A 25,783-nucleotide genomic window follows, 5' to 3' on the forward strand; every position below is an offset into this window, starting at 1 on the left:
AGGCCCACGGAACACAGAGCTGTCCAACACGCCCCGAGGCCCACGGAACAAAGAGCTGTCCAACACGCCCCGCGGCCCACGGAGAGCACACAGAGCTGTCCAACACGCCCCGCGGCCCACGGAGAGCACACAGAGCTGTCCAACACGCCACGAGGCCCACGGAGAGCACACAGAGCTGTCCAACACGCCCCGAGGCCCACGGAACACAGAGCTGTCCAACACGCCCCGAGGCCCACGGAGAGCACACAGAGCTGTCCAACACGCCCCGAGGCCCACGGAACACAGAGCTGTCCAACACGCCCCGAGGCCCACGGAACACAGAGCTGTCCAACACGCCCCGAGGCCCACGGAGAGCACACAGAGCTGTCCAACACGCCCCGAGGCCCATGGAGCACACAGAGCTGTCCAACACGCCCCGAGGCCCACGGAACACAGAGCTGTCCAACACGCCCCGAGGCCCGCGGGGCACACAGAGCTGTCCAACACGCCACGAGGCCCACGGAGCACACAGAGCTGTCCAACACGCCCCGAGGCCCGCGGGGCGCACAGAGCTGTCCAACACGCCCCGAGGCCCACGGAGCACACAGAGCTGTCCAACACGCCCCGAGGCCCACGGAGCACACAGAGCTGTCCAACATGCCCCGAGGCCCGCGGGGCGCACAGAGCTGTCCAACACGCCCCGAGGCCCACGGAGCACACAGAGCTGTCCAACACGCCCTGAGGCCCGCGGGGCGCACAGAGCTGTCCAACACGCCCCGAGGCCCACGGAGCACACAGAGCTGTCCAACACGCCCCGAGGCCCGCGGGGCGCACAGAGCTGTCCAACACGCCCCGAGGCCTGCGGGGCACACAGAGCTGTCCAACACGCCCCGAGGCCCATGGAGCGAGCGCACAGAGCTGTCCAACACGCCCCGAGGCCCACGGAGCACACAGAGCTGTCCAACACGCCCCGAGGCCCACGGAGCACACAGAGCTGTCCAACATGCCCCGAGGCCCGCGGGGCGCACAGAGCTGTCCAACACGCCCCGAGGCCCACGGAGCACACAGAGCTGTCCAACACGCCCTGAGGCCCGCGGGGCGCACAGAGCTGTCCAACACGCCCCGAGGCCCACGGAGCACACAGAGCTGTCCAACACGCCCCGAGGCCCGCGGGGGCGCACAGAGCTGTCCAACACGCCCCGAGGCCTGCGGGGCACACAGAGCTGTCCAACACGCCCCGAGGCCCATGGAGCGAGCGCACAGAGCTGTCCAACACGCCCCGAGGCCCACGGAGAACACAGAGCTGTCCAACACGCCCCGAGGCCCGCGGGGCGCACAGAGCTGTCCAACACGCCCCGAGGCCCGCGGGGCACACAGAGCTGTCCAACAGGGGAAGGTGTGCCCGAGGGAGGGCCTCCCCAGCACCTGCGGCTCCGTTCCCGCCGTGGGCACAGCCGGGAGGTAACTGCTCCCGCCTCTCCCTGGCCCTTGTTCTGGGAGCTGCTGAGCTGACAAACGGAGCCATATGCTGGGCTCGCGGGGTGTGTGTGCGTGAGTGTGTGTGCGTGTGTGTGTGAGTGTGTGTGCGCGTGTGTGTGTGCGTGTTCCCTGCTCCGAGCCAGGCTGTGAGTGCCTTGGCACAGGCGGGAGGAAGCGTGCACAGCCAGCGGAGCGGAGGCGCTGGGGCGGGCCGTACCTGGGAGGTTGTTGATGTAGCCCCCGTCCATCAGCAGGTGGCCATCCTTGGGGTCGCAGAGGGGGGGCATGTAGCCGGACAGGGACATGCTGGCACGCACGTACCTCCACAGGGAGCCTGGAGGGACCCAGAGGGCGGAGGTCCCGGCCACGCCCAGGAGGAAGGAGCCTCTCCCGACCCGCGCTCCTGCCGCACCCTGGCCCCGCTGCCTACGAGGGGCACCGCGCAGGCTGGACACGCCTCCTGGACATCCCGTCCCCGAGGCGCAGAGCCGCGCGCTCTGCGTGTCCTGCCTTCCTGGTGCCGGCCCCACACCCGGTGTGCCGAGGCCTCCCCAGCCCCTCCCCACCCCCAAGCGTGCAGCCGGAGGCCTCGGTGCCGCCACAGGCCGGCTTCCTCCTGTGCCTCCCCCTCGGGCTCCTGGTCACTCCCTGCCACCCTCCGTCGTGTGCGGAAGGTCATCTCTGTGGGAGCCCCTCGGGGGCCGCGTGGCGGGAGCCCCTGGGGAGCAGGCGCTCACCGTCTGTGTGCACCCGCATGGCCGAGGCCGAGATGTCCGTGGTGATGGTGAAGTAGGGGATCCACAGGTCCTGCGGGGACGACGGGCTTAGAGGGGCATCCTCCCCGGCTGCCGCCCAAGGGGTGTGTGAGGGGAACCAGAGGAGTGTGGGAGGGTGAGGAGGGGTGGGGAGGGGTGAGGAGGGGTGGGGAGGGGTGAGCAGGGGTGGGGAGGGGTGGGGAGGGGTGAGCAGGGGTGGGGAGGGGTGGGGAGGGTTGAGCAGGGGTGGGGAGGGGGGAGGGTGTAGCACCTCGATCTGCCGGTCCTTGAACACGCTGCAGATGCTGCTGTTGAAGCCCGCCCCCGAGAACATGGAGGTGATGGGGTAGGTCAGGTCCAGCATCGTCTTCGTCATCGACGACATGTCCTGGGGGCAGTGAGGCCGGTGGGGAGGACCCAGCCCCCGGTGGCAGGGCAGCAGGTGGCGCTCAGGGCCCAGCAGGCTCGTCGGCGGAGGGAGCAGGGGCCTGGCTGTGCTCCAGACAGAGCAGAGCGGCCGGAGGCACCTTGGGGTGGGTCTCGGGGGAGTGAACGCTGTGCCTGAGCGGCTCGCCGGGCGGTGCTGTGGGAACACCGCTGACCCCCCGGCTGTCTCTCCTGCAAACTGATTAATGCACCCCCCACCCCCCATCAAAACCTCACACCGAGCCAGCACCCTGCCCGCTCAGCCCAGGGCCAGGGCCCAGGTCCCCAGCCCGGGCTGCTCAGAGGAGCTGACCTTCAGCTACCGACCCTGCCTGTCCCACAGAACCCCAAAGCGGCTGGGGCCCCCCGTGGCCCCGCCTCGTGTCCAGCGGAACTGTGGGTACGGTGAACCCTGATAAACGGAGACCAGGAACCAGCACAGCCAGCCCCCCGTGGTGTGGCTGCACCGCGTGCTCCCCTCTGCCCCAGGTGGTCACGGGGACCAGCCGGCTCCAGGGAGGGGCCCTACCTCCGTCCACTGCTTGGCCCGGATGCGAATCTGGCTGTAGCTCCTCTCCTCGGCGTACAGGGCGCCCATGAAGGCCCCGATGGACGTGCCCCCGACCATGTCCACGGGGATGCCGCACTCCGCCAGCGCTCGGATGATGCCAACCTGGGCGCAGCCTCTGCCCACCGGGAGCAGGGACAGGAGTAAGTGCCACCGCCAGGACCGGCACCCACGGTGCCCGCAGGACCCGGACGCTGCCGTGCCACCACTCCCCTCCATGCCCGGCTCGCTCAGAGGAGACGGGCACCATTTAGACCCTCTGGCGTCCTGAGCGGCAGCCAGCACCTGGCCTCGTCTCCCCACCGGCGTCCGAGAGGCCTGCACCGACCCGACTCTGGGGGGACACAAGGCCAGGCCCCCCGGAAGGGGAGTCGGTCAACACCCCGAGGTCAGCGTCAGTGGGTGGGAAAGCCGGCCTCGGATGGAACTGGTCACTGAGCCTCGAACTCCGTCCCCACGATGTCCGCCCCGCCCAGCAATCCCACGCATTTGAGAGGACCACGTGACCACAGCCGAGAAAGCAGGCAGCAGGCGGGGCCAGAGGACCAGGTCACGAGGTGTGGGCGCAGCTGGAAGAGGGCGGGGCTCCCGATCGGGGAGCCGCCTGCTGCCCGTGCCAGCGAGGAGTGACTAGTGTGGGGTAAGCACACGAGAGGGTGCCTTTCAGCGGCGAACAGGGGACAGGAGGAAATGCAACACCGGCCACAGGGCGTGGGGGGTGTGAAGGCAGAGCCGGACCCACAGACACAGGCGGGGCCGGGCCGGGGCTGAAGGGACAGGGTCAGCGTGGGACGAGGGAACATCCCGAGAGGACGTGGAGGCTGTGCGACCTGTGCTGGCCTGGCGCCCTGATCGCTTACACAGGCCCAGTTAAAAGGTAAACTCTGTGGTCCACCTGTTTTGTTTTTTGTTGTTGTTGTTTTTTATATGTTTATTGATTTCAGAGAGGAAGGGAGAGGGAGAGATAGAAACCATCAATGATGAGAGAGAATCATTGCTCGGCTGCCTCCTGCACGTTCCCCACTGGGATCGAGCCCACAACCTGGGCATGTGCCCTTGACCAGAATCGAACCCGGGACCTTTCAGTTCGCAGGCCGACGCTCTACCCACTGAGCAAACTGGCTAGGCTGGTCCACCTGTTTTAACACAAATAAAATCTTATGATTTTGACACAGAATTGGACACTATAAAGTGAGACGGAAAGGGAACTAGAGTGAGAAGTGAGAACTGAGAGTGGGTTCAACAGCAGTGAGACCCGCTGAGGCAGGAACAGGACTGAGGTGGAGGTGGTGGAAGGAAACGCGGTTCCCAGGCTATCTAGAGGGCGGAGCACGGGAATGCTGGTCTGAAACATGTGAGGGGGAGACACACGTGGGCCGACCCGTGTTTCCCTGGGGCCCGGAGAGTTCAGGGTCGGGAGGAAGCCGTGTCTGAGGGAAACGCTTTGAGTTGTTTAGAGATGATGACTAAAACCAAGAACCGTTCAAAAGTGGGATGAACGCTTGCAAATGTGAACCTAAAGGAAACCGTTCCTACGAGGCTGCAAACGGAGAAGAGGGAAGCCTTAACCGCCGAGAACAAGAGGCCCCGCCCCTCGGACGGGGACGAGAAGCTCCGAGCAGTGGCACCCGAGGCCGGCCAGTCCCGCGGAGCTGGGAGAGGGAAGGCAGGAGGGACTCTCAGCAGCTGCCCAGGGACCCTCCGTCCAGACGCCCAGTCACCAAGGTCAGAAGCGCGCACGGACCTCCTGCCGAGAGCCGGGCAATCAGATCGAGGACACGTTCCTAGAACATCACGCACCAAACCAGCCCCAGAACTGGAGACCGAGAGGCACCTCCGCGCCCGGAGCACCCGCACCTTCCGTACGGCCTTCAGACTAGTCACTTCGATCATTACTAACTTTTCATCAAAAATGCTGCTGATCGAGCCGTCCTGACGTGCCAACCAGGTCAAAGTCTGGGCTGCCCGGTCCTCCCGCAGCTGCACCTGCCCCTGCACCTGGGGCAGGGCCCCACCTCCCAGGCCCACGGCTCAGCCTGCAAGGACCCCAGGAACCGTGTGCCCCAGGTGAGGCTCAGGATCCTCAGAGGGAGCGAGCGTAGTGACCCCACTTCACCACCCACCAGGCCACGTGGGGGCGGGGACAGCACCATGGCAGGCCCTCCGAGCCCGCCAGCCCCGCCAGCAGCTCCAGCCCAGCCCTCCAGGCAGGAACTCGTGCTGCCGCCGTGAGGACTGCACGCCGCCGTCTCGTGTGGCGAGTTCCGTTAGAGCAGCAGCTCCGGGGCCACTGGCACTACTTCCCGGAGAAGAGGGTTTGCACCCTCCGGGGCCCGGCGGCCGCACAGAGGTCAGGCCGCACCTGCACACGCAGGCCTCGGTGGAGAGACTCGGGGGCCCGGGGGAGGCCCGCAAAGGCCAGAGCAGCCTTCAGAACACACGAGAGGTTACAGAGGCGACGGAAGCTTCCGGAGGGACCACAATCAGCCCGTGGAGGCCCGGCCTGGCCATGTGCCCTGGCCCGCCAGGGGCCGCCCTGAGCTCACAGCACCTGCCGGGGGCTGTGCCGGGACAGAGGGGACTCACCGTGCCCCGCCTCCGCCCAGCACCAGCGCGATGGCGTTTCCTGTCAGCACCCGCGCCAGGCGGGAGAAGTCCGAGTGCCGGTCCGGGGGCCTCTGGAAGAGCCGCTCGTACATCTCCACCTGCAGAGGCGGAGAGCGGGGCTCCTCACCTCAGCTCTGTCTGTCGGTCTGTCACCCACCCTGTCCGCACCTCACTGAACCCCGCCAGCCCCAAGGAGGTGCTCTGGGCAGGGACTCGGGAGCGCGGACGCAGCTGTCCGACGCTGTCCCCTGAGCGGGGCCAGCAGGCTGGGACGCCTGGCAGGCTCTGCGCTCCCCCGGCCCCCCGGCCGAGGCCACCCCGGGAAGAGGGCTCAGGGTCTGCACGGCTTCTGCCTGAGGCAGGAGGCTATGCTGACCGAGGCCACCAAGACCCTCTGGAACCTCAGGCTACGCCAGGCCCGGCCCTGCCTCCCGGGAGCACAGCAGCACCCATGGCCCCAAGAACCCGAGCCGGGCCCTAGAGGGGCTGGGCCCTGCTCCGCCCTCACCAGCCTGGGCAGGCTCCGCCGGGAGAAGACGCGGCGCGGACAGCGCAGGTGCAGGTGGCCGGAGCACCAGCCGCGCATGTTGAGCCACTCGACGGTGCGCGCGGGCGCCGGGCCCTCCTCCCGGTGCAGCAGCACCAGCTGCTTCTGGGCGCGCACGGCCGTGCTCTCCAGCATCCGCTCCAGCTGAGGGGGCAGAGCCGCGGTCAGGGGGCCTGAGGCCAGGACGGGGCGGCCCAGAGGCCCCGCGCTGACCCACCGCGCTGACCGGGCGGCACCCGGTCCTGTGACCAGCGGGGCTGCGGGGCCTCGGCCCCTTGAACACAGGGACCTTCTCGGACCATGAGTTCTGCAAAGGCCCTCCCTTGCGGGAGCCCCACTCCCTGCAGAACAGGAGCCCCGGCGGCCGCAGGGCCAGGGGTGGAGCTGAGGTGGGAGCCGCTGGAGGGGTGCTGAGTGGCCGCTTCCCGCCGTGAAGCCCTGGAGGCCAGGCCAGCCTCAGTGAACGGAAGGTCCAGGTGGGCCCATGTCAGGAAGCGACGTCCCTGCCCAGGGACTGGGGACAGGCAGGTGGGGCTCACCAGCCAGGAGGTTTCAAAACGATAAGAACCAGGGCACCGTTCACACAGGCCAGGCCTGTGGCCAGCTGCACACGCGGCAAGTGTGAGACACGGGCAGCGGCGCCAACTCCACAGGAGGCCATGGCGGGGGGGGGGAGGGGCAGGGACCGCAGACGCTAAAACCACCACCGAGGTCAAGATCTGGGTGTGGGCTCCTCTATCTGCCCCTGAAACATTTCATTCAAAGGAGAGAGCAGCAGAGGGAGGGATCTGAGGAGAGCGTGGCTGCCCCAGCCCCGACACGCCTGGCCAGCAGCCCTGAGACCCGGCCGCAGCCCCCACCACACCCACTCCCACCCACAGCCCCGCCTGCAGCCCCCACCTCACCCACTCCCACCACAGCCCCGCCCGCAGCCCCCACCTCTCCCACTCCCACCCACAGCCCCGCCCGCAGCCCCCACCTCTCCCACTCCCACCCACAGCCCCGCCTGCAGCCCCCACCTCTCCCACTCCCACCCACAGCCCCGCCTGCAGCCCCCACCTCGCCCACGTTGGGCTCCTGCTCGCCCAGGCCCACGATGAGGATGCAGTCGGCCTGCCGGATGCAGCGCTGGGTCCAGGGCGTGAGCGAGCTGTCCGCCTGGTAGAGCACGATCCGGTGGATGTCCTCCTGCTGCCCCAGCCAGCTGGACAGCCGGTACTCGTGGATGCTGCAGCACGACAGGGCCCGGCATGGGGGTGCAGACAGGGGCTGAAGACATGGGGCAGACATACGGGGGTGCAAGCATACGGGGGTGCAGACAAAGGGGGCACAGACATGGGGGCACACATGTGGGGGTACAGACGTGTGGGAGGGCAAACATGGAGGCACAGACATGGGGCGCAGACATGTGGGGGTGTAGACATGGGGCGCAGACATGTGGGGCGCAGATATGGGGCGCAGACATGTGGGGGTGCAGACATGGGGCACAAACATGGGGGGTGTAGACATGGGGCGCAGACATGTGGGGGTGCAGACATGGGGGGCAGACATGTGGGGGTGCAGACATGGGGCGCAGACATGTGGGGGCGCAGACATGTGGGGGGGCAGACATGTGGGGGGCAGACATGTGGGGGTGCAGACATGGGGCGCAGACATGTGGGGGTGCAGACATGGGGCGCAGACATGTGGGGGTGCAGACATGGGGTGCAGACATGGGGGGTGCAGACATGGGGCGCAGACATGGGGGGGTGCAGACATGGGGCGCAGACATGGGGGGTGCAGACATGGGGTGCAGACATGGGGCGCAGACATGGGGTGCAGACATGTGGGGCGCAGACATGGGGGGCGCAGACATGTGGGGCGCAGACATGGGGGGCGCAGACATGTGGGGTGCAGACATGGGGGGCAGGCCCAGGGTGCGCAGACACAGGCCGCCCCAGGCTGTCTCAGAGCCGCGGGCAGCCCGGCTGTCCCCTCAGCCGGTACCTGTCCAGGGCGGCCGAGCCGAGGCGCTGTTTGACGTTGTCGCTGGTCAGCAGCAGGACGGGGCCTGGGAAAGCACCTGGTGGTGGGAAACTGCCCCGGCCGCCCCGTCCCGGACAGCCAGGCCGGCCACGGGGGAGCCAGGCCGGCCACGGGGGAGCCAGGCCGGCCACGGGGGAGCCAGGCCCGGCCACGGGGGAGCCAGGCCCGGCCACGGGGGAGCCAGGCCGGCCATGGGGGAGCTAGGCCCGGCCACAGGGGAGCCAGGCCCGGCCACAGGGGAGCCAGGCAGCGGCAGGAGCAGCACCGCGCCCCCCCCCCCCCCCCCAGGTGGCTCTCCGAGGCCGCCAGGAGCCTTGCCTCCCAGGACGGAAGTGCCTGTGGCGAGAGGAGCCTCCGGGCAGGTGAGCACCTGGCAAAGCGGGAGGACTGCTCTGCTCAGGGCTCACCAGGCCCAGGGGCAGGGGGCCTCTCTGAACCTCAGTCTCCTCGTCCACCCACAGGGAGTGGGAGCTCTGCAGCACAGAGGCGGCGTGCTGGGGGCAGGGACACACAAGCTCATAAAATGCAAAATGACACAACGCCCCCGCCCAGACCAGCCGGCCATGGCGGACAGTCCCAGACGCACAGCTCCCCACCTGGGTCTGAAACCAGCAAGGACCGCCCATCTGAGAGCCAGACACAGCCGTCAGGGCCTGCTCCCCAGGAAGGCGGGGCAAGACCGGGGGAGGGCTATGGTTAGCCCAGTGGTTGTCAAACTCATCAGTCAACAGAGCCAAATAGCAACAGGACAACGATTGAAATTTCTTTGGAGAGCCAAATTTTTTAAACTTAAACTTCTTCTAACGCCACTTCTTCAAAATAGACTCGTCCAGGCCGTGGTATTTTGTGGAAGAGCCACACTCAAGGGGCCAAAGAGCCGCATGTGGCTCGCGAGCGCGGTTTGCCGACCACTGGGTGGGACTCTCAGCCTAAACCTTCACTCAGCAAAAATGTCCTTGAGAAGTGAGGGCGACCCCCACAAACATGGTCACCTGACTTCCGGCGAAGGGGTCACCATGGCTGCGGGCAGAGCTCGGGCTTTCTACTAGTAAGTGAGGGTTCTGGGTCGGCTGAGACCCCCACAGACAAAATAATTCTTGATTCCACCTCATTTCATAACCGAAAGCAGTCCCAGCTGGACTGCGTTAACAGAACATCTTCACGATTTGGGGGCAGAGTGAAACGTCTTATGTAAAATGCGAAAATCAACAACGATGTAGGGAAGAGTGGGTTAGTGGGCCACGTTAGTATGAAGACCTTCTGCTCGTCAAAGCACATCATTAAAGTAAGAAGAGCAAGCCGCCGGGCGGCAAAGGATTCTGCCATATCTGCACCCAAAGGAGCCGCGTGCCATCACAGGGAGAACCCCGCCTCCACCATCGCCATCGCCATCGCCACGTCACCGCCATCGGCAGGAGGAGTGACAGCCCAGCGGAAAGGGGTGGCCTGACAGGCACGGACAGAGGGGGACCTGACGGCCAATCACAAACCAGCTTCTCGGTCACGCGGAATGCAGACTCACGCCCCGGCGAGGCGGCTGCACACTCACTACCGCCCACGCGTGGGAAGACGGACACAGCAGGACACGCGCTCCGGACACACAGGACACTCTCCGGGGCCGGCCCCAGGTCGGGCCACAAAACACGTCGAATAAAACCTCAAAAGGCCGAAATCACAGTGTCCTTCCTGGTCAGCGTGTGAAACTGGAGACCAGGAACAGAAGGAACACGGGAAAGCTCACACGCGTGGACATGAACACGCTCACACAGCCCATGGGGAGCGAAGTCACGGGGCAAGCAGGAAGTCGCCAAGCGCGTGCAAGAGCAGCGCCGGGAGGGTGCCCGCTGCCAACGTGACGTCACAAAGCCCAGCTTCGTGCCCGAGGAACCGGGGAGGAAGGTAAACTAAGTCCAGCGCTGGCCGGAGGAATGGGGGAACAAAGGTCAGGACAGAGGTCAATAAAATAGAGACGTAAATACACGCAAGAGTGGGTTCTTTGAGAGAATGAACAGGATCGACAGGCCTTCAGCTAGATGAATAAAGAATAAAAGGAGAAGGTTCAAGTCGCTGAAATAAAAAGCGACGGGACATCATTCGCTTTACAGAAATGAAGGGGGTATAAGAGTGCTGGCCCCGACGGGTGTGGCTCAGTGGACAGAGCGTCGGCCTGCGGACTGAAGGGTCCCGGGTTCGATTCCGGTCCAGGGCATGTGCCTTGGTTGCGGGCACATCCCCGGTAGGGGGTGTGCAGGAGGCAGCTGATCGATATTTCTCTCTCATCGATGTTTCTATTCTCTCCCCCTCTCCCTTCCTCTCTGTGAAAATCAATAAAATGTATTTAAAAAAAGAGAGTACTCTGAACAATTGCACATCAACAAGTTGGATAATCTAGATGAAACGGAGGAATTTCTGGAAACACAAGACCTACCCAGACTGATTCACGAAGACTGGATCAGTAATAATAACAGTAACAATAACCCGACAAAGGAAGGCCCTGGACGAGAGAGCTTCACTGGAGGATTCTATCAAACATTTAAAGAAAAATTCACACCCTTCCTCCTCAAACTCGTCTAAAATAGTGAAGAAAAGGGCACTTTCCCACTCACTCCGTGGGGCCAGCATTCCTGACACCAAAGCCAGGAGGAGACAAAGACAGCAGGAGCAAGTTGTAGGCCAGTGATGGCGAACCTATGACACGCGTGTCAGCACTGACACGCGTAGCCATTTCTGATGACACGCGGCCGCTGAGGCAGCCGCATGCCGAGGATGAAACATTTGCTGCTCCTGAGGATGAAACACTTGCGAAATAATGTTTTTTCCTCAAAGTGACACACTACCCGAGTTATGCTCAGTTTTTTGGCGAAGTTTGACACCAAGCTCAAAAGGTTGCCCATCACTGTTGTAGGCAATGACCTTTGTCGATACTGACATGAAAGTCCTCAACAGAACGCCAGCGAGCCAACCCAGGTGCCTGTTCAGGCTGTACACCACAGCCCCGTGGGATCTGTCCCTGGAATGCAAGGATGGCTCGACGCAGGACTGTCCATCCATGCGACTCATCAGTTAACAGGACAAAGGGAAACACACAAGCATTCAGGTGATGCAGAAAAGGCACCGACAAAATCCCACCTCTCTTCACAATAAAAGCCCTCAGTAAACTACGTACAGAAAGCCACTTCTTCAACACACCACAGGCCGCCCACCAAGAGCCGCAGCGGACCGCACCCTCAGGGGTGAAAGACGGGGCTTCTCCCCAAGAGCAGCAACGAGGTGGGGTGCCTGGCTCCACCACTTCCCAACACGGCTCTGCGGAGCGGCACTGGGAACCGAATGGATGAACAGGCGTCCGTCCGCACGGAGAGGAAGAAGCGGTGGCCTCCGTGTGCAGACATGACCTGATGCGCAGAAAGCCTGACGACTCCACACATACACACGCACACGCACACACACGCACCTGCTGGAATAGGCACAGAGTCAGCACCAGAGCAGCTGTTTCTCTGCGCTACAGCGAGCACCCCGAGAGGGGTTATGAAGTAAGTCCAGTGACAACAGCACAAGCCAGTCACCGCTGCGGAAGGAGCTTAATGAGGACTTTCGGTGAGAACGGTCAGCGCCGCCAAAGGAAATGAAAGATGCACAGAAATGGACGCGCCCCGTGTGGCTGGGTGGAAGGCAGAGTCTTGTTAGGGTGCCAGCACCCAGAGCGATCGGGTCAGTGCAGCCCGTCAGACCCTGTCGGGTTCCCACAGAACTGGACACGCTCGTCCTCACACTCCTGGGGTCTCGGGCCCTGGACGGCCCAAACCACCTGGAACCGCAAAGCTGAGCGCTCAGCCCTCCTGGTTTGACCACCTGCTGCAGAGCCGCATCGGGAAGACCGTGAGGGGCCGGCTCAGGACAGGCGTGGGGGCCAGGGCCAGGGCCAGCGAGCTGGGACGAGCCTCGTGGACGGCAGTGCCGGGCCGCCTGGGGCCGAGGCCGCCCCACGGGGAGGGAGGCTCTTTCGCTGGCCTCCACGTGCAGAAGAAAACCACCCACTGCCTCAAGGCCCCAGTGACACAAAAACCAGTCCCCACACAGACCACGGTTTACATGCGAACCACAGGGGAGACGGAGGCCCGGGGGGGGGGTGAAGCGGCGAGAGCCCCTGTGGCAGCCCAGCTCCAGGCGGTCCCCAGAACGCCCGAGGGCTGAGTGGGGGAGGAGGGCCGCTCACCGATGGCGCTGAGGGCGTGCTTGAGCTCCAGGGCGAAGGCGGTGAGGGGCACGTCCTCGGCCACGGGCATGACGGCCACCGTGGACAGGTTGCTGGCTGGGTTCCCCGAGTCCCACTTGCTGCCGGTGGAGCGCAGCCCAAACTGGTGACCTGGAAGCAGGGGTCGTGGGTCGGCCCGAGGGGTGGGCCCACGGTGACACTCTCCAGGTGCCACGAGGTGTTTCTGGAGGACACGCTGGTACCAGCTGCCCGGGACGAGCTGGGCACCAGGACAACTCCACCCTGCCCTCCACACTGCCCCCACTGAGACTCCAGGCACTGCACCCCATCTCCCACCAGGGCTCTGAACCCCATCTCCCACCAGGGCTCTGCACCCCATCTCCCACCAGGGCTCTGCACCCCATCTCCCACCAGGGCTCTTCACCCCTTCTCCCACCAGGGCTCTGCACCCCATCTCCCACCAGGGCTCTTCACCCCATCTCCCACCAGGGCTCTGAACCCCATCTCCCACCAGGGCTCTGCACCCCATCTCCCACCAGGGCTCTGAACCCCTTCTCCCACCAGGGCTCTGAACCCCATCTCCCACCAGGGCTCGGCCAGAGGAGGGCGCAGAGATGAACGAAGAACCGTGGGGTCCCCTTCCTCCTGTCCTCCCCAGTGACCTCTGACGTCACAGTCCTCCGAGGGAGGGAGGGAGGGACGGGTCTACGAGCTCTGCGCAGCTGTGCAGCCTCTAAGGCACATGGGAGGGTCTGGTCCTGGCCACGGCGGGAGGGGCAGGCAATCCCACGCTCGGAAGGCACAGGCCTCAGAAGGGCCCGGGGGAGAACAGGCTGGCTAGGGTCCTGATGCCACCGTCAGCAGTGGCCCTGCCCTTGCCAGCTCAGGCAGGTGGGCTGCATCCCGCCCTCCCCACTGGGTGCTCCTCCAGGGAGACTCTCCGGGGGTCCCCAGCGCTAAGCAGATACCAGTGAGCGAGGGGGCCCCACCTCTCCATGGCCTGAGCCAGCAGAGGCGGCACCCCCACTGAGGGGGAGGTCACGGAGAGGGGTGGAGAGGGAAGTCTCCGGGTCTGGGATGAAGGCCTTGCCCGCTGAGGTGGTGGCTGGGGCCGAGGGCAGGCCTGAGGGCGCTGTGCAGAGGGGGCAGGGGAGGCCGGAGCGCCGCGGGGGACTCACTGGTCGCAGGCCCCTGCTGCAGGCTGCCCAGGATCTTCTCCCCCAGCAGGTGGATCAGCCGGGTCACGACCTGGCGGAGAGACCCCACACCGTTAAACCAACAGGCGAAGTCCCTGGGATCCGTGTTTCCAAAGCCGGCGGGCTGGGCGCGCTCCAGGCCACGGGGGATGGTGAGTGTGACGAGCTCATGCCACCCGCTCGGCCCAGACCAGGACGTGAAGTGCCCCTCTGCCCAGCGTCTCCCCGTGTTCGTGCCCGCCCGCCAGTCACTCCGGGGCGGCTGCTCCTGGGCCCCCAAGGGGAAGCCCTGGCCTGGGAGGGCACGGGCCTGCCCACACGGACCAGCCGGCCCCCGCGCTGCACTCCCTGCGAGGCAGAGCCTCCAGGCTGACCCGACTTTTAAGAACTCTGCGACGTACACGCATATACGTGTACACGTGTACTCACTCCTCACCCGAGGCTACTTTCCATTGATTGTTAGGGAGAGTGGGAGGGAGAGGGAAGACAGAGAAACATCGACGTGAGAGAAACACGTCAATTGGTTGCCTCCTGCACGCACCCTGACCAGGGCCCAGGCCAGGGAGGAGCCTGCAACCAAGGTGCGTGCCCTTGACCAGAACAGAACCCGGGACCCTGCGAGCCACAGGCCGGCGCTCTAGCCACTGAGCCACCCGGGCCAGGGCAGAGCGCTGCGGGCTGCTCCGCTCCCCTCTCTCCCTGGCGGGAAGGACAAGGAAGCGCCGATCCACCCACACGACCCCCAGCCTCTCTTCTAAGCCCTCAGCGGCCGCTTGTTTTCTAGTGGAAAAGGCACGTTATCTGCAAACGTTACTTCACCCCTTTCCCAACGCACCAGCAGCCTCGGCTGCTTCCCTGTTTGTAGCCGACGCTGTGTCGGAACCAGCAGCCTCTCAGGTGTCAAGGTTTCGTTCAGGGCGCGTGTTAGGAACAGCTGGACCCGTTCAGACGCCTGCCCCTGGCTGCCTGCTCCCCGGCCCGGCTCCGACCCTCACCTGCGGGTACCTGCGCTTGATGGACGTCAGGGCTCCCGCCGGCAGCTTGGCGAGCTCCGAGTCCCGAACCGCGTGCACTGTGGTCGCTCGCGGCTGGCGGGTGAGCGTCTCCACCTGAGGAAGGAGTTGGGTGCCGGCTGCACTGCTCACACCTGCCGCCCGGCGCCCAGGACACAGGGCAGAGCCGGTGAGGACGGGAGGGGAGGGCGCCGCAGCCAGGCCCCCGAGGTCTGGAGACCTCTGACCCTTGGATTCCACCTGCGCCGCAGCCCGGCTGGGAGCGGGCACACCCGCCCCAGAGAACGGAACACCACGGGAGGCACGCCCCTCCTGATGCCACCGTGAGGGCTCCTCCCCGCACCCAGGGCAGCACCCAGTGGGACCGCACCCTGGCCCTACTGCGCCCAGCCCTACCACACCGATGAGGTCTCCGCGGCCATACTCCCCGGCCAGGCGCTTCTTGAGGTCGTCCTTTCGGATCACGGAGCGCAGCCGGCCGCTGAGCACGATGTAGGTGCAGTCCGACTTGTCCCCCTGCCTGCAGGGATGCGGCGCTGGGAGCGGGCAGGGCACCGGCCGGGAGCCCTCGCACCCAACACAGCGAACAAAGACGCCTTCTCACGGAGCCCTTTCGTTTTGGGAAACGTGTTGTTTTCCATGGAAAACGTGCGCCACAGGGGACGTGTCCACGTGACACTCAGGTAAGCAAGCGCCCTAAACGTCCTTGTTCTGATGGACAGCTGACGAAGGGGGTAGCGGTGACCCAAGTGCGCACTCGGCCCTCACTCCGCCGAGGAGCCGGGGCCGGGGCCCAGCAGCACCTGCACACACGCTGTGCCGCCGGCGCCGTGTTCCCATGTTCCGGGCGGGTGTGGCTTCGCTGAGCATCTGTGTGCACGAGCACAGGCCCAGCCAGCCCAGCAGGTGAGCACGGGCCACGGACGCCCTGGGGGGGGCCACACCTGGAGTCTCCACCCCGAGCGCTGCCCCGCCTCAGGACCCCACGCAGCCCTGCGCCCCTCGCCCCGCACCCACCTGTACACGGCGCGCCCCGCCTCCACCTCCATCCAGTCCAGGGCGAAGTCGATCTGCCGCACGAAGGATGACATGCGCTTCACGACCGTGTGCGCGACGCCCAGGACCACGGTCGGCTGCTTCCGCATGATTCTGCCAAGACGGCCCAGTCAGCCGGCCCCTCCCCCCAGGCCCGGCACTTGAGAGGACACGGGACCTGCACCCCACTTGTCAGACCGTGACTCCCACTTAGGAGCACAGAGCACAGCCACCACCCGCCCTGACGACCAGCCGCCGGCAGACTCGGGGAGCCCGTGAAGCCCCTCCCAGCTGTCACCCCCCACCCCACCCCCCGCAATGTCCCGGGAGCACAGACCACCAGGAGGCCCATCCCGCTGTAGGCGCCGGGGGCGGGCACGAGGGGCGGGTGGGGACTCACTCGTAGAAGTGCGCCTTGGAGATGGACAGGAAGCTGCAGTCCCGGTTGGCCCTGATGGTGAAGATGAGGGGCTCGCCCGTGAGCACGGCCAGCTGGCCCACCATCTCCCCGGGCCGCGTCACGAACAGGCAGCTGTCCTCCTCGCTGTCGATCCTCCGCTGGTACACGTGCAGCAGCCCCGACACCACGAAGACCACGTTCACGTCCTGACAGGCCAGGCCAGGCGGTCAGCGCGGCCAACAAGGTGCTGCCTGCAGCGGGCGGACCCTCCCCGCCTGCCCCCACGTCACAGGCATTTCGGGCCCAACATCGACAAGTGAAACACGCTGACACCAACCCCAACTCATCTGCCCACACGTGACCTCTTTCCAAACCAGCTCACCCTGCCCCTCGGACCTCGTCCCTGTGGTCTGGCCAGGAAGGGCCCGACCCAAATGGACTTGGCCAGTGTTGGGACAGGCCATGAGGAGACAGGCGTGTGGGGATGACCATGTGGGGACAGCTGTGAGGGGACAGGCGTGTGGGCACAGGCGTGTGGGCACAGGCCGTGTGGGGACAGGCGTGTGGGGACAGGCGTGTGGGGATGGCCGTGTGGGGACAGCTGTGAGGGGACAGGCGTGTGGGCACAGGCCATGTGGGGACAGGCGTGTGGGGACAGGCGTGTGGGCACAGGCCGTGTGGGGACAGGCGTGTGGGGACAGCCGTGTGGGGACAGGCGTGTGGGGATGGCCGGTTGGCAGCTGGGGGACAGGCCGAGGGTGCAGAGGCCCTGGAGAGGCTTCCCCAGGTGACCCAGACCCGGGTGCGGGAGGTGAGCCGGCGCCTGCCTCCCGTGAGGACGGGGAAAGCCCTTCTATCCTCCAAGGGGGACAAAAGCGAAGGGGGAGCGGGGAAGGGGGGCGCGTGCCCAGCCCGTGAGGACAAGCCCGTGAGAGCCCGCCCTGTGAGCGCCCCCGCGGACCCAGGCCTCCCGCTCACCTGGTCCCCCTGCCTGGACACCACCGTGCCCCCCGGGACGTGAAGGAACGTCACCCGGCCATCCAACAGTGAAGGGTCCTAAACAGAAACGTGGAGTCCGCACGGGGAGCTCGGAGCAGCCAGTGCGGAGTCGCCTGGCCCAGGAGGCGAGCGACGCCAGCACCCTGACCCCCTGCACCGTGTGATGGCGCCCAGCAGACATCAGTGCGGCCCACAGAGCGCCAGCCGTGCAGCCGACGCCTTTGCCACCCGGGGGACAGGGGATCGGTGAGACGGTTCTCATCCAACGCCCGCTGCTGTGGGCGGGATGCAGAGCCGTGTGGGACCCACCGAGCACAGAGCCCACCGAGCACAGAGCCCACCTGCCTACAGAGCCCACCCGCCCACAGAGCCCACCGAGCACACAGAGCCCACCCGCCCAGAGCCCACCGAGCACACAGAGCTCACCGAGCACACAGAGCCCACCGAGCACACAGAGCCCACCGAGCACAGAGCCCACCGAGCACACAGAGCCGACCCGCCCACAGAGCCCACCCGCCTACAGAGCCCACCCGCTCACAGAGCCCACCGAGCACAGAGCCCACCGAGCACACAGAGCCCACCGAGCACAGAGCCCACCGAGCACACAGAGCCCACCGAGCACACAGAGCCCACTGAGCACAGAGCCCACCGAGCACACAGAGCCCACCGAGCACACAGAGCCGACCCGCCCACAGAGCCCACCGAGCACACAGAGCCCACCCGCCCACAGAGCCCACCGAGCACACAGAGCCCACCGAGCACACAGAGCCGACCCGCCCACAGAGCCCACTGAGCACACAGAGCCGACCCGCCCACAGAGCCCACCGAGCACACAGAGCCCACCGAGCACAGAGCCCACCGAGCACAGAGCCCACCCGCTCACAGAGCCCACCCGCTCACAGAGCCCACCGAGCACAGAGCCCACCGGCTCACAGAGCCCACCGAGCACAGAGCCCACCCGCTCACAGAGCCCACCCGCCCAGAGCCCACCCGCTCACAGAGCCCACCCGCTCACAGAGCCCACTGAGCACACAGAGCCCACCGAGCACAGAGCCCACCGAGCACAGAGCCCACCGAGCACACAGAGCCCACTGAGCACACAGAGCCCACCGAGCACAGAGCCCACCCGCTCACAGAGCCCACTGAGCACACAGAGCCCACCGAGCACAGAGCCCACCGAGCACAGAGCCCACCCGCTCACAGAGCCCACTGAGCACAGAGCCCACCGAGCACAGAGCCCACTGAGCACAGAGCCCACCGAGCACAGAGCCCACCGAGCACAGAGCCCACTGAGCACAGAGCCCACCGAGCACACAGAGCCCACCGAGCACAGAGCCCACCGAGCACAGAGCCCACCGAGCACACAGAGCCCACCGAGCACAGAGCCCACCGAGCACAGAGCCCACCGAGCACAGAGCCCACCGAGCACACAGAGCCCACCGAGCACACAGAGCCCACCGAGCACAGAGCCCACCGAGCACACAGAGCCCACCGAGCACAGAGCCCACCGAGCACAGAGCCCACCGAGCACAGAGCCCACTGAGCACAGAGCCCACCGAGCACAGAGCCCACCGAGCACAGAGCCCACCGAGCACAGAGCCCACTGAGCACAGAGCCCACCGAGCACAGAGCCCACCGAGCACAGAGCCCAGAGGGGCCGCGGGGGAGAGGCCGGCCCGCAGCCTGGCCAAGAGCAGATGCCTATGCCGGGCCCTTCCTTGACCTGCCCGACCGGCATTCCCTCTGTCACTCCATCTGCACGGAAGCCTCAGGGAGGCTGAGCAGGGAGCCTCAGGCGACAACACGGAAGAGATCCCGTCGCGAGGACACGGCTCTGAGCCGGGCAGCAGGCTCCCGCCATCGCCACGGCTGGGACGGCACGGCAGGTCCTGGTGCCGTGGACAGGCCGGCGCCTGGTCTGTGGGCGTCAGGCCGGGAGGGGCACCTACATCCAGCTTCATCAGGGTCATCAGGTCCTTCTTGGCGGCGCGGAAGATGGCGTCGGTCTTGGTGCTGGCGATGGTCTCATCCAGGTCGCAGTCCGAGTAGTGGAAGATGGCGGAGGGCGTCTCTGCCACCAGCACGCTCTTCTTGGACTTGAGAGGCACGGACAGCGGTCAGAGGGAGGGGACGGGGTCGCTGGTGGGGTCAGAGGGAGGGGGCAGGGAATGGGGTCGCCGGTGGGGTCAGAGGGAGGGGGCAGGGAAGGGGGTCGCCGGTGGGGTCAGAGGGAGGGGGCAGGTGACGGGGGTCGCCAGTGTGGGGTCAGAGGGAGGGGGCAGGTGACGGGGGTCGCCGGTGTGGGGAGGGAGAGCCTGGAGGGCACCACTACCTTGCTGGCCGCGCTCCCGGGGCGCTCCTCGGCCCGCAGGGGCACCCTGGCGCGGTCACAGGCCATGCGCAGGTCCGAGGGGGCACCTGCAGACACAGGGAGACTCAGGGCCGTGCTGGCAGCCAGGGCCGGCGGGCCCCCCACGCCTGCGGACCGTGGATGAGTCTGGTCCTGAGTGAGGCCCCGGTGCTGGCGTGCCTTTCACACGGGCAGCGTGCGGGCATTAGCCAATCTCGGCCTAGACCAGTGATGGGGAACCTATGACACGCGTGTCAGCACTGACACGCGTAGCCATTTCTGATGACACGCAGCCGCATGCCGAGGATGAAACATTTGCTGCTCCTGAGATGAAACATTTGCGACTAGAGTCTTGGAGTTAGGTTTTTCCTCAAAGTGACACACTACCCGAGTTATGCTCAGTTTTTTGGCGAAGTGTGACACACCAAGCTCAAAAGGTTGCCCATCACTGGCCTAGACACTACCAGTTCAGCCCTGGGCCTGCCTCCGGCCACCAGGCACGAGCCGGGCGTCCCCCACAGATGCAGAGTCCCGGGCGGCGTGTCAGGCTTGGGCAGGTCAGTGGGCTTCCGGCAAGAGGGCCACCGAGTGGAGAGGCAGGAGGGTGAGCGCTGCAGCACCCAGGTGGCCTGTGGGGGGCGGCCCTGTCCCTGGCGCCCACAGTCCTGTCTGCGTTTAAAAACCCTCAACCTCAGAAGGCGGGGACATGCTCCCCGGGGAAGGGTGCCAGGCACCCTGGCAGCGGGTCCCAGCCACAGGCCCAGCCGCCCCCGCCCCCTGGGTGCAGGTCACACGGAGGAGAAGCCCCGTCAGAGGGGACGAGGTTCAGAGGAAGCAGAGGCAGCGTGAGGGCCGCGCGTGGGGACACGCGGGAAAGCCTCTGGGGGGCGCACGGCCTGGGAACCGGCTCACTCAGAGGGAATGAGACGGACTCCGCCAGGAACTGCACGGCCAGTTTCCACGGTGTCCTCCAGGTTACATTTCACAGGAAACAAGTCGGTACAGCTACTGGCTTATGCGGATCAGATTCCAAAACGTTTAAAGTAACAGTTTCCGCCCCAGCCGGTTCGGCTCAGAGGATAGCGCATCGGCCCGAGGACTGAAGGCTCCCGGGCTTGATTCCAGTCAAGGGCACGGGTCGGGGCGGGGGCGGGAGGCAACCAACCAACGTGTCCCTCACACCAATAAGTTTTGTCTGTCCCTCTTCCTCCCTTCCTCTCTCTCAAAATCAATAAAAATAAAAGTAACAGCTTACAACCACTTTTCTCATCCTGAGATACCACGTGTTTCTAGTACTTACTATGTTATTCTACTACATGTTAAATACGTATCACGTTTTGCCCCAGCTGGTGTGGCTAAATGGTTAGTGTCAGGGTTCGATTCCCAGTCAGGGCACAGGCCCAGGTTACAGGCTCGATCCCCAGTGTGGGGCGTGCAGGAGGCAGCTGATCCATGAGTCTCTCTCATCAGTGATGTTTCTCTCTCTCCCTCTCCCTTCCTCTCTGAAGTCAGTAAAAGTGTAATGTAAAAAACTAGTAAGCCGAGGTACTGATACCAACGTCTCTTAAACCCGACCCCACGGCCGGCGGTAGACATGCGCACATTCCAGGCCGCCCATCGACACGGAAGGCTGCGTGTAGATGTAGATGCTGCGACTGCAGTGTAGCCTTCAAGGCGAGGTGTGCCTGCTGCCGGCCAGGGGTGCTGGAGGGAGCCCCGTGTGCTGTGGCCTGTTCTCACCTGGGGGGGCGGCAGCGGCCTGGTCGCCCGCCTGGGCCTGGCCGAGGTCGTCCGCGATCTCCTCGTGGACAGAGGGCAGCGGGAAGGAGTGGCTCCTCTTCAGCAGAGGCCCGCCGGCGGCTGCCCGGCTGCCCCCGTGGTCTGCGGGGAGGGCGTGGGTGAGGTGGGGCGCCCGGCTGCCCCCGCGGTCTGCGGGGAGGGCGTGGGTGAGGTGGGGCGCCCGGCTGCCCCCGCGGTCTGCGGGGAGGGCGTGGGTGAGGTGGGGCGCCCGGCTGCCCCCGCGGTCTGCGGGGAGGGCGTGGGTGAGGTGGGGCGCCCGGCTGCCCCCGTGGTCTGCGGGGAGGGCGTGGGTGAGGTGGGGCGCCCGGCTGCCCCCGTGGTCTGCGGGGAGGGCGTGGGTGAGGTGGGGCACGCGGCTGCCCCCGCGGTCTGCGGGGAGGGCGTGGGTGAGGTGGGCCTCCATCCCCACAGCAGCACCAGCCGCCATCTCGGGGCCCGGGCGCCTCTGCACACCTGCCTCGCAGGCCACACCTCACTGCATCGCCTGTGCCCGCCTGCCCACCGCCTGTGCCCGCCTGCCCACCGCCTGTGCCCGCCTGCCCACCGCCTGTGCCCGCCTGCCCACCGCCTGTGCCCGCCTGCCCACCTCCTGTGCCCGCCTGCCCACCGCCTGTGCCCGCCTGCCCACCGCCTGTGCCCGCCTGCCCACCGCCTGTGCCCACCTGCCCACCACCTGTGCCCGCCTGCCCAGGTGACGGTGCACAGGGACAGCCTTGCACCAGGCCCTGCTCGGCCCGTCTCCAGGTCTCCCTCAACTGGCCGCCCCTTGCCGCTGGCTGGGCACCGTGAAGGCCAGTTCCTGCCCAGCTGGAAGCCACGGTGCCCTTTCCTCAGAGCCAGCCCTCAGCGGTGGCCTGGGCACGGCTGCCAGCCTGGCGAGCGTCAGCGCCCCACTGCCCTCAGGCAAGTGGGTCCCAGCCTCAGGAGGGACCCCAGTAACACGGCTGCACTGCACCCCGTTAGCCACGTGTTTATCAAATCCAGTTACGGCACCTGGAGGGGACCCCTGGCCGAGGAGCCTCCACGGTCGGTTTCTTCCCCAAATCTCGGCCCCTCCTGAGGTCTCAGATGACCACGGTCGGGGCTCAGAGAGCAGCGCCCACCCCCGGAACACCTTCTCCCCAGGCAAGACCCCAGCAGAGACGGAGAGGCAGCGGGTGACCGAGGGCCGGAGGGGGAAGGAGGCCGGGACCGGGCGGAGGTCTGTCCCGGGCAAGTACCTGGGTCGCAGGACTCCTGGGGCCGCAGGGGCCTCTCCGGCCGCTCCTCGGGGCCGCAGCTCGTCTGCCTCTTGGCCTTTCCAGCAGCCACGCTGGCTACAGACACCAGGGGGATGGCCTGGCTCTCCTGGGACGTGAGCAAGAAGGGGCTGCCCTGAGCGTCCGGGCGGGCGTGCACCCCAGAGTGGGGCAGCCAGGGTGGACGTGAAACCAGGTGCGTAAAAGGAGAGCGGGTTTGCTCAAGGCGACAGAGACCCGGCAAGCTCAAAGCAATGGCCAAAACGGTCAGAAACGGTAACTCTCCTCATCAGAGGAAGAGTAACGCGGGAAGCCAGGAGGGCTTGGCCTGAGACAGCGCAGCACGGGGGAGGGGAGGTGGGCATGAGGTCCCATGGCTTCCAGCCGGCGTAGCCCACCTCCCGCCACCAGCTCACCCCCAGCCGACAGGAAGGGTCCCCCCCCCCCCCCCCCCGCACTCACAGGGTTGAAGAGCTCCGTGGTCAGGCCCAGGTAGTTGTGCAGAGCCAGGAAGGTGACCCGCTGCAGCCGCACCATGATGATCTGGGACGGTGGTCGGCAAACTCATTAGTCAACAGAGCCAAATATCAGCAGGACAACGATTGACATTTCTTTTGAGAGCCACATTTTTTAAACTTAAACTTCTTCTAACGCCACTTCTTCAAAATAGACTCGCCCAGGCCGTGGTATTTTGTGGAAGAGCCACACTCAAGGGGCCAAAGAGCCGCATGTGGCTCGCGAGCTGCAGTTTGCCGACCATGGATCTGGGGCAACAGGGCCGTAAGCCATGAGCCCGCCTGGGCCTCGCGGGCCGGAACCACCCCCACCCCGCCCATTTTGACAATCTCCATGGTCACCTAAGTGTCAGCCTCGGGCGGGAGCGCTCTGTGTCACCTTTGTAAGTTTCCTATGCACTAAGATCGCTTCCGACAGGAACTGAAGGCTCAGGAAGCTCTGGGGCTAGTGCAGGCCTGAGGCCTCCCGGAGGTCACGAGTGTTGGCTCTTACTGTGGAGCCCGTGTCACCAGGTTCCCCGCCTCCCTCCGCCCGCCCGCACGCACTGGAGCCCGCACGCCCGGCCGCCAGGGAGCACCCACCTGCACCACCCTGACCAGGGTCTCCGGGTACTTCTCAAAGACGCCCTGAAAGGCCACGGCGGGGAGCCTGAGCACGGTGGACGGGGCGGCGGCGCGCGCAGACACGGTCTTGTAGGGCGCGGTGTGGCCCTGCAAGGACAGGCATGTCGGGGCTCCCCCTGGCCTGGAGGTCGCACCCGGCTCTCCGGTCCCTGCTGCAACAGGCGCGCCAGGCACCAGCCCGAGGGCCTCCCGCAAGGCACCTGGAGCCAGCGACCCCCAGGGAGCCTCGCTGAGCACCAAGGAGGCGCTGGCTCAGGAGGCTCCTGTCGCTGAGCAAGGCCCGGCTCGGTGTTCGGTGTTCCCGGAAGAGGGTCCCCTTTGGTGCCCCCCGCCCTCTCTGCTAAGTCCTGTCACCCTCTCCTCCCACCACTGCTCCTGCAACTGGCCAGCTTTCTTCCGTGCAGACGTGAGGCCTGGCTCATGTACCCGGGATGACACCCCAGGGACGCGTCACGCTCTCGGGACGCTGACTGCCCAGAACATGGCGGTTCTCGGACCCTTGCTCCCAGGGCGGGACAGTCACGCAGAAAGCTGCTGTGGACAGTCACACGGGGCTTTGGGGGCCTGTGTTTCTCTTGCTGGCGCTCCACCAGCCGTGGACCCGCTTACACGTCGCACCTGCCTGGTCCCCACCCTGGCCCCAGTCGGGTATGGGTGGGAGGCAACCGTCGATGTCTCTCTCTCTCCCTCCCTGGCACTCTCTCTAAAAACCAGTGGGGAGCACCCTCAGGTGAGGATCCATAAAGGAGGGTGCCCCTCCCGAGGAGAAGGCTGACATCAGCGCACCTGCCGAGTGACAGGCGCACTGATGAGTTACCGTGCGGGAAGGTCTGGTGACGGCGTGGACTCTACTCGAAGGAAACCGTCAGGGGAGGCGAGGGGCTGAGCCGAGGCCGCAGCTGGCGCCCGGCACACACTCTCATCCCCGTCTGCCCTCCGACTGCGGAAGGTTTGGAACGTTCCACGATAAACGCTTAGAAACCCCAAGGTAACAGGAGATGCAGTACCGTCACCGACTAGACCAGCAAAACCTCCTCTCAGACGGCTCACCAGCTGGGGAGGGAGGCGTGAGGGGGTTCAGCCTCCGTGAGGGGTGCGCCCCGGGGACCCAGGAGGACTGTCCTGCAGACTGGACTCAGGCACGCGAGTCGATGCCCATATGAGGGTGACAGTGGCCAGCAGACGGGACCAAGGTGCCGGGGAGCAGGGGGCGTTTCCACCTGTGACGCTGCAGGCCTTTTGGGTCTTGGACCACGTGTGGGGGTGACCCCGACCAAACACAGCCGTTTAAGAGACGCCCCAAGCCCCTGAGCAGCCAGCTCTGCTGAGATGCGGGGCCTCGCGGGCCACCGGCTGTGGCCGCTGCCGGGCGGGGCCCTGGCTGCCGCGGGGCGCGGCGGGCACTCACGGTGATGACGTCCAGGATGCTGAGCAGACTGTGGACGCTGTCGCCGGCCAGAACCTCCTTGACCGCCACCTCGGAGCCGTCCTGCACGGGGGGCAGAGCAGAGCGGTCCACTGGGGGGGCTCGGCCAGCTGGGCAGCGGCCTCCACGGCCCGCCGAGTGGCGGGGCCTCACCCTGCAGCCTTGCGGGACCAGAGGGATGCGCTCCAAAGCAGAGGACGGGCAGCGTGAGAACGAGAAGCCCGCCCGCGCGACCGTCGTCCAACCCCAGGGCCGTCCGCACCCCAGAACACAGCCTGAATCCCACCAACCCGCCGTGAGGCCGCAGGCCCCGCCGGAGGCTGGGGACCAAGTTCACGTCCTGTCAGTATCAGTCATGGCCTTTTGACACGCTTTCCCACTGGATTAAAAGAGAAAGACCGCGCAACACTGGTGATTTCACACGCACGCGTGTGCGCTAACCGACGAGGGTGTTGGGAGAAATGCGTCCCTGGATGATTGTGGGGCCCCCCAGGGCACACACCTGGGAGGTGGGGCCTGGGCTCCCAGCCTGGACAGACGTTAACTGTCCCGAGCGCGGGGGACAGTGCGACACACAGTGAGTGC

The 25,783-nt window shown here is 65.9% G+C and overlaps 1 protein-coding gene across 3 annotated transcripts in view; it reads right to left on the reverse strand.

The window, feature by feature from the left end:
- LOC307110813 (patatin-like phospholipase domain-containing protein 7) overlaps positions 1–25,783 on the reverse strand; it is a 34,738-nt gene that overhangs the window by 903 nt on the left and 8,052 nt on the right. For 2 of the 3 annotated variants that reach the window (XM_079790224.1, XM_079790223.1), the window contains exons 9-30: positions 25,181–25,261; positions 23,731–23,859; positions 23,096–23,176; positions 22,616–22,742; positions 21,336–21,476; positions 19,578–19,663; positions 19,195–19,341; positions 17,225–17,302; positions 16,247–16,452; positions 15,829–15,960; positions 15,208–15,331; positions 14,794–14,907; positions 13,781–13,850; positions 12,603–12,752; positions 8,348–8,411; positions 7,421–7,589; positions 6,323–6,505; positions 5,794–5,912; positions 3,169–3,325; positions 2,485–2,601; positions 2,196–2,265; positions 1,676–1,792 (exon numbers count right to left, since the gene is read on the reverse strand). In XM_079790224.1, coding sequence (XP_079646350.1) covers positions 1,676–1,792; positions 2,196–2,265; positions 2,485–2,601; positions 3,169–3,325; positions 5,794–5,912; positions 6,323–6,505; positions 7,421–7,589; positions 8,348–8,411; positions 12,603–12,752; positions 13,781–13,850; positions 14,794–14,907; positions 15,208–15,331; positions 15,829–15,960; positions 16,247–16,452; positions 17,225–17,302; positions 19,195–19,341; positions 19,578–19,663; positions 21,336–21,476; positions 22,616–22,742; positions 23,096–23,176; positions 23,731–23,859; positions 25,181–25,261 — 2,662 coding nt within the window. Of the gene's footprint in view, positions 1–1,675; positions 1,793–2,195; positions 2,266–2,484; positions 2,753–3,168; positions 3,326–5,793; positions 5,913–6,322; positions 6,506–7,420; positions 7,590–8,347; positions 8,412–12,602; positions 12,753–13,780; positions 13,851–14,793; positions 14,908–15,207; positions 15,332–15,828; positions 15,961–16,246; positions 16,453–17,224; positions 17,303–19,194; positions 19,342–19,577; positions 19,664–21,335; positions 21,477–22,615; positions 22,743–23,095; positions 23,177–23,730; positions 23,860–25,180; positions 25,262–25,783 lie in introns of those variants that run through there. The other variant, XR_013814502.1, reaches the window with a different exon arrangement.

This window comes from Cnephaeus nilssonii (assembly GCF_951640355.1).
Source record: "Cnephaeus nilssonii genome assembly, chromosome: 14".
NCBI classification, from domain to species: domain Eukaryota; kingdom Metazoa; phylum Chordata; class Mammalia; order Chiroptera; family Vespertilionidae; genus Cnephaeus; species Cnephaeus nilssonii.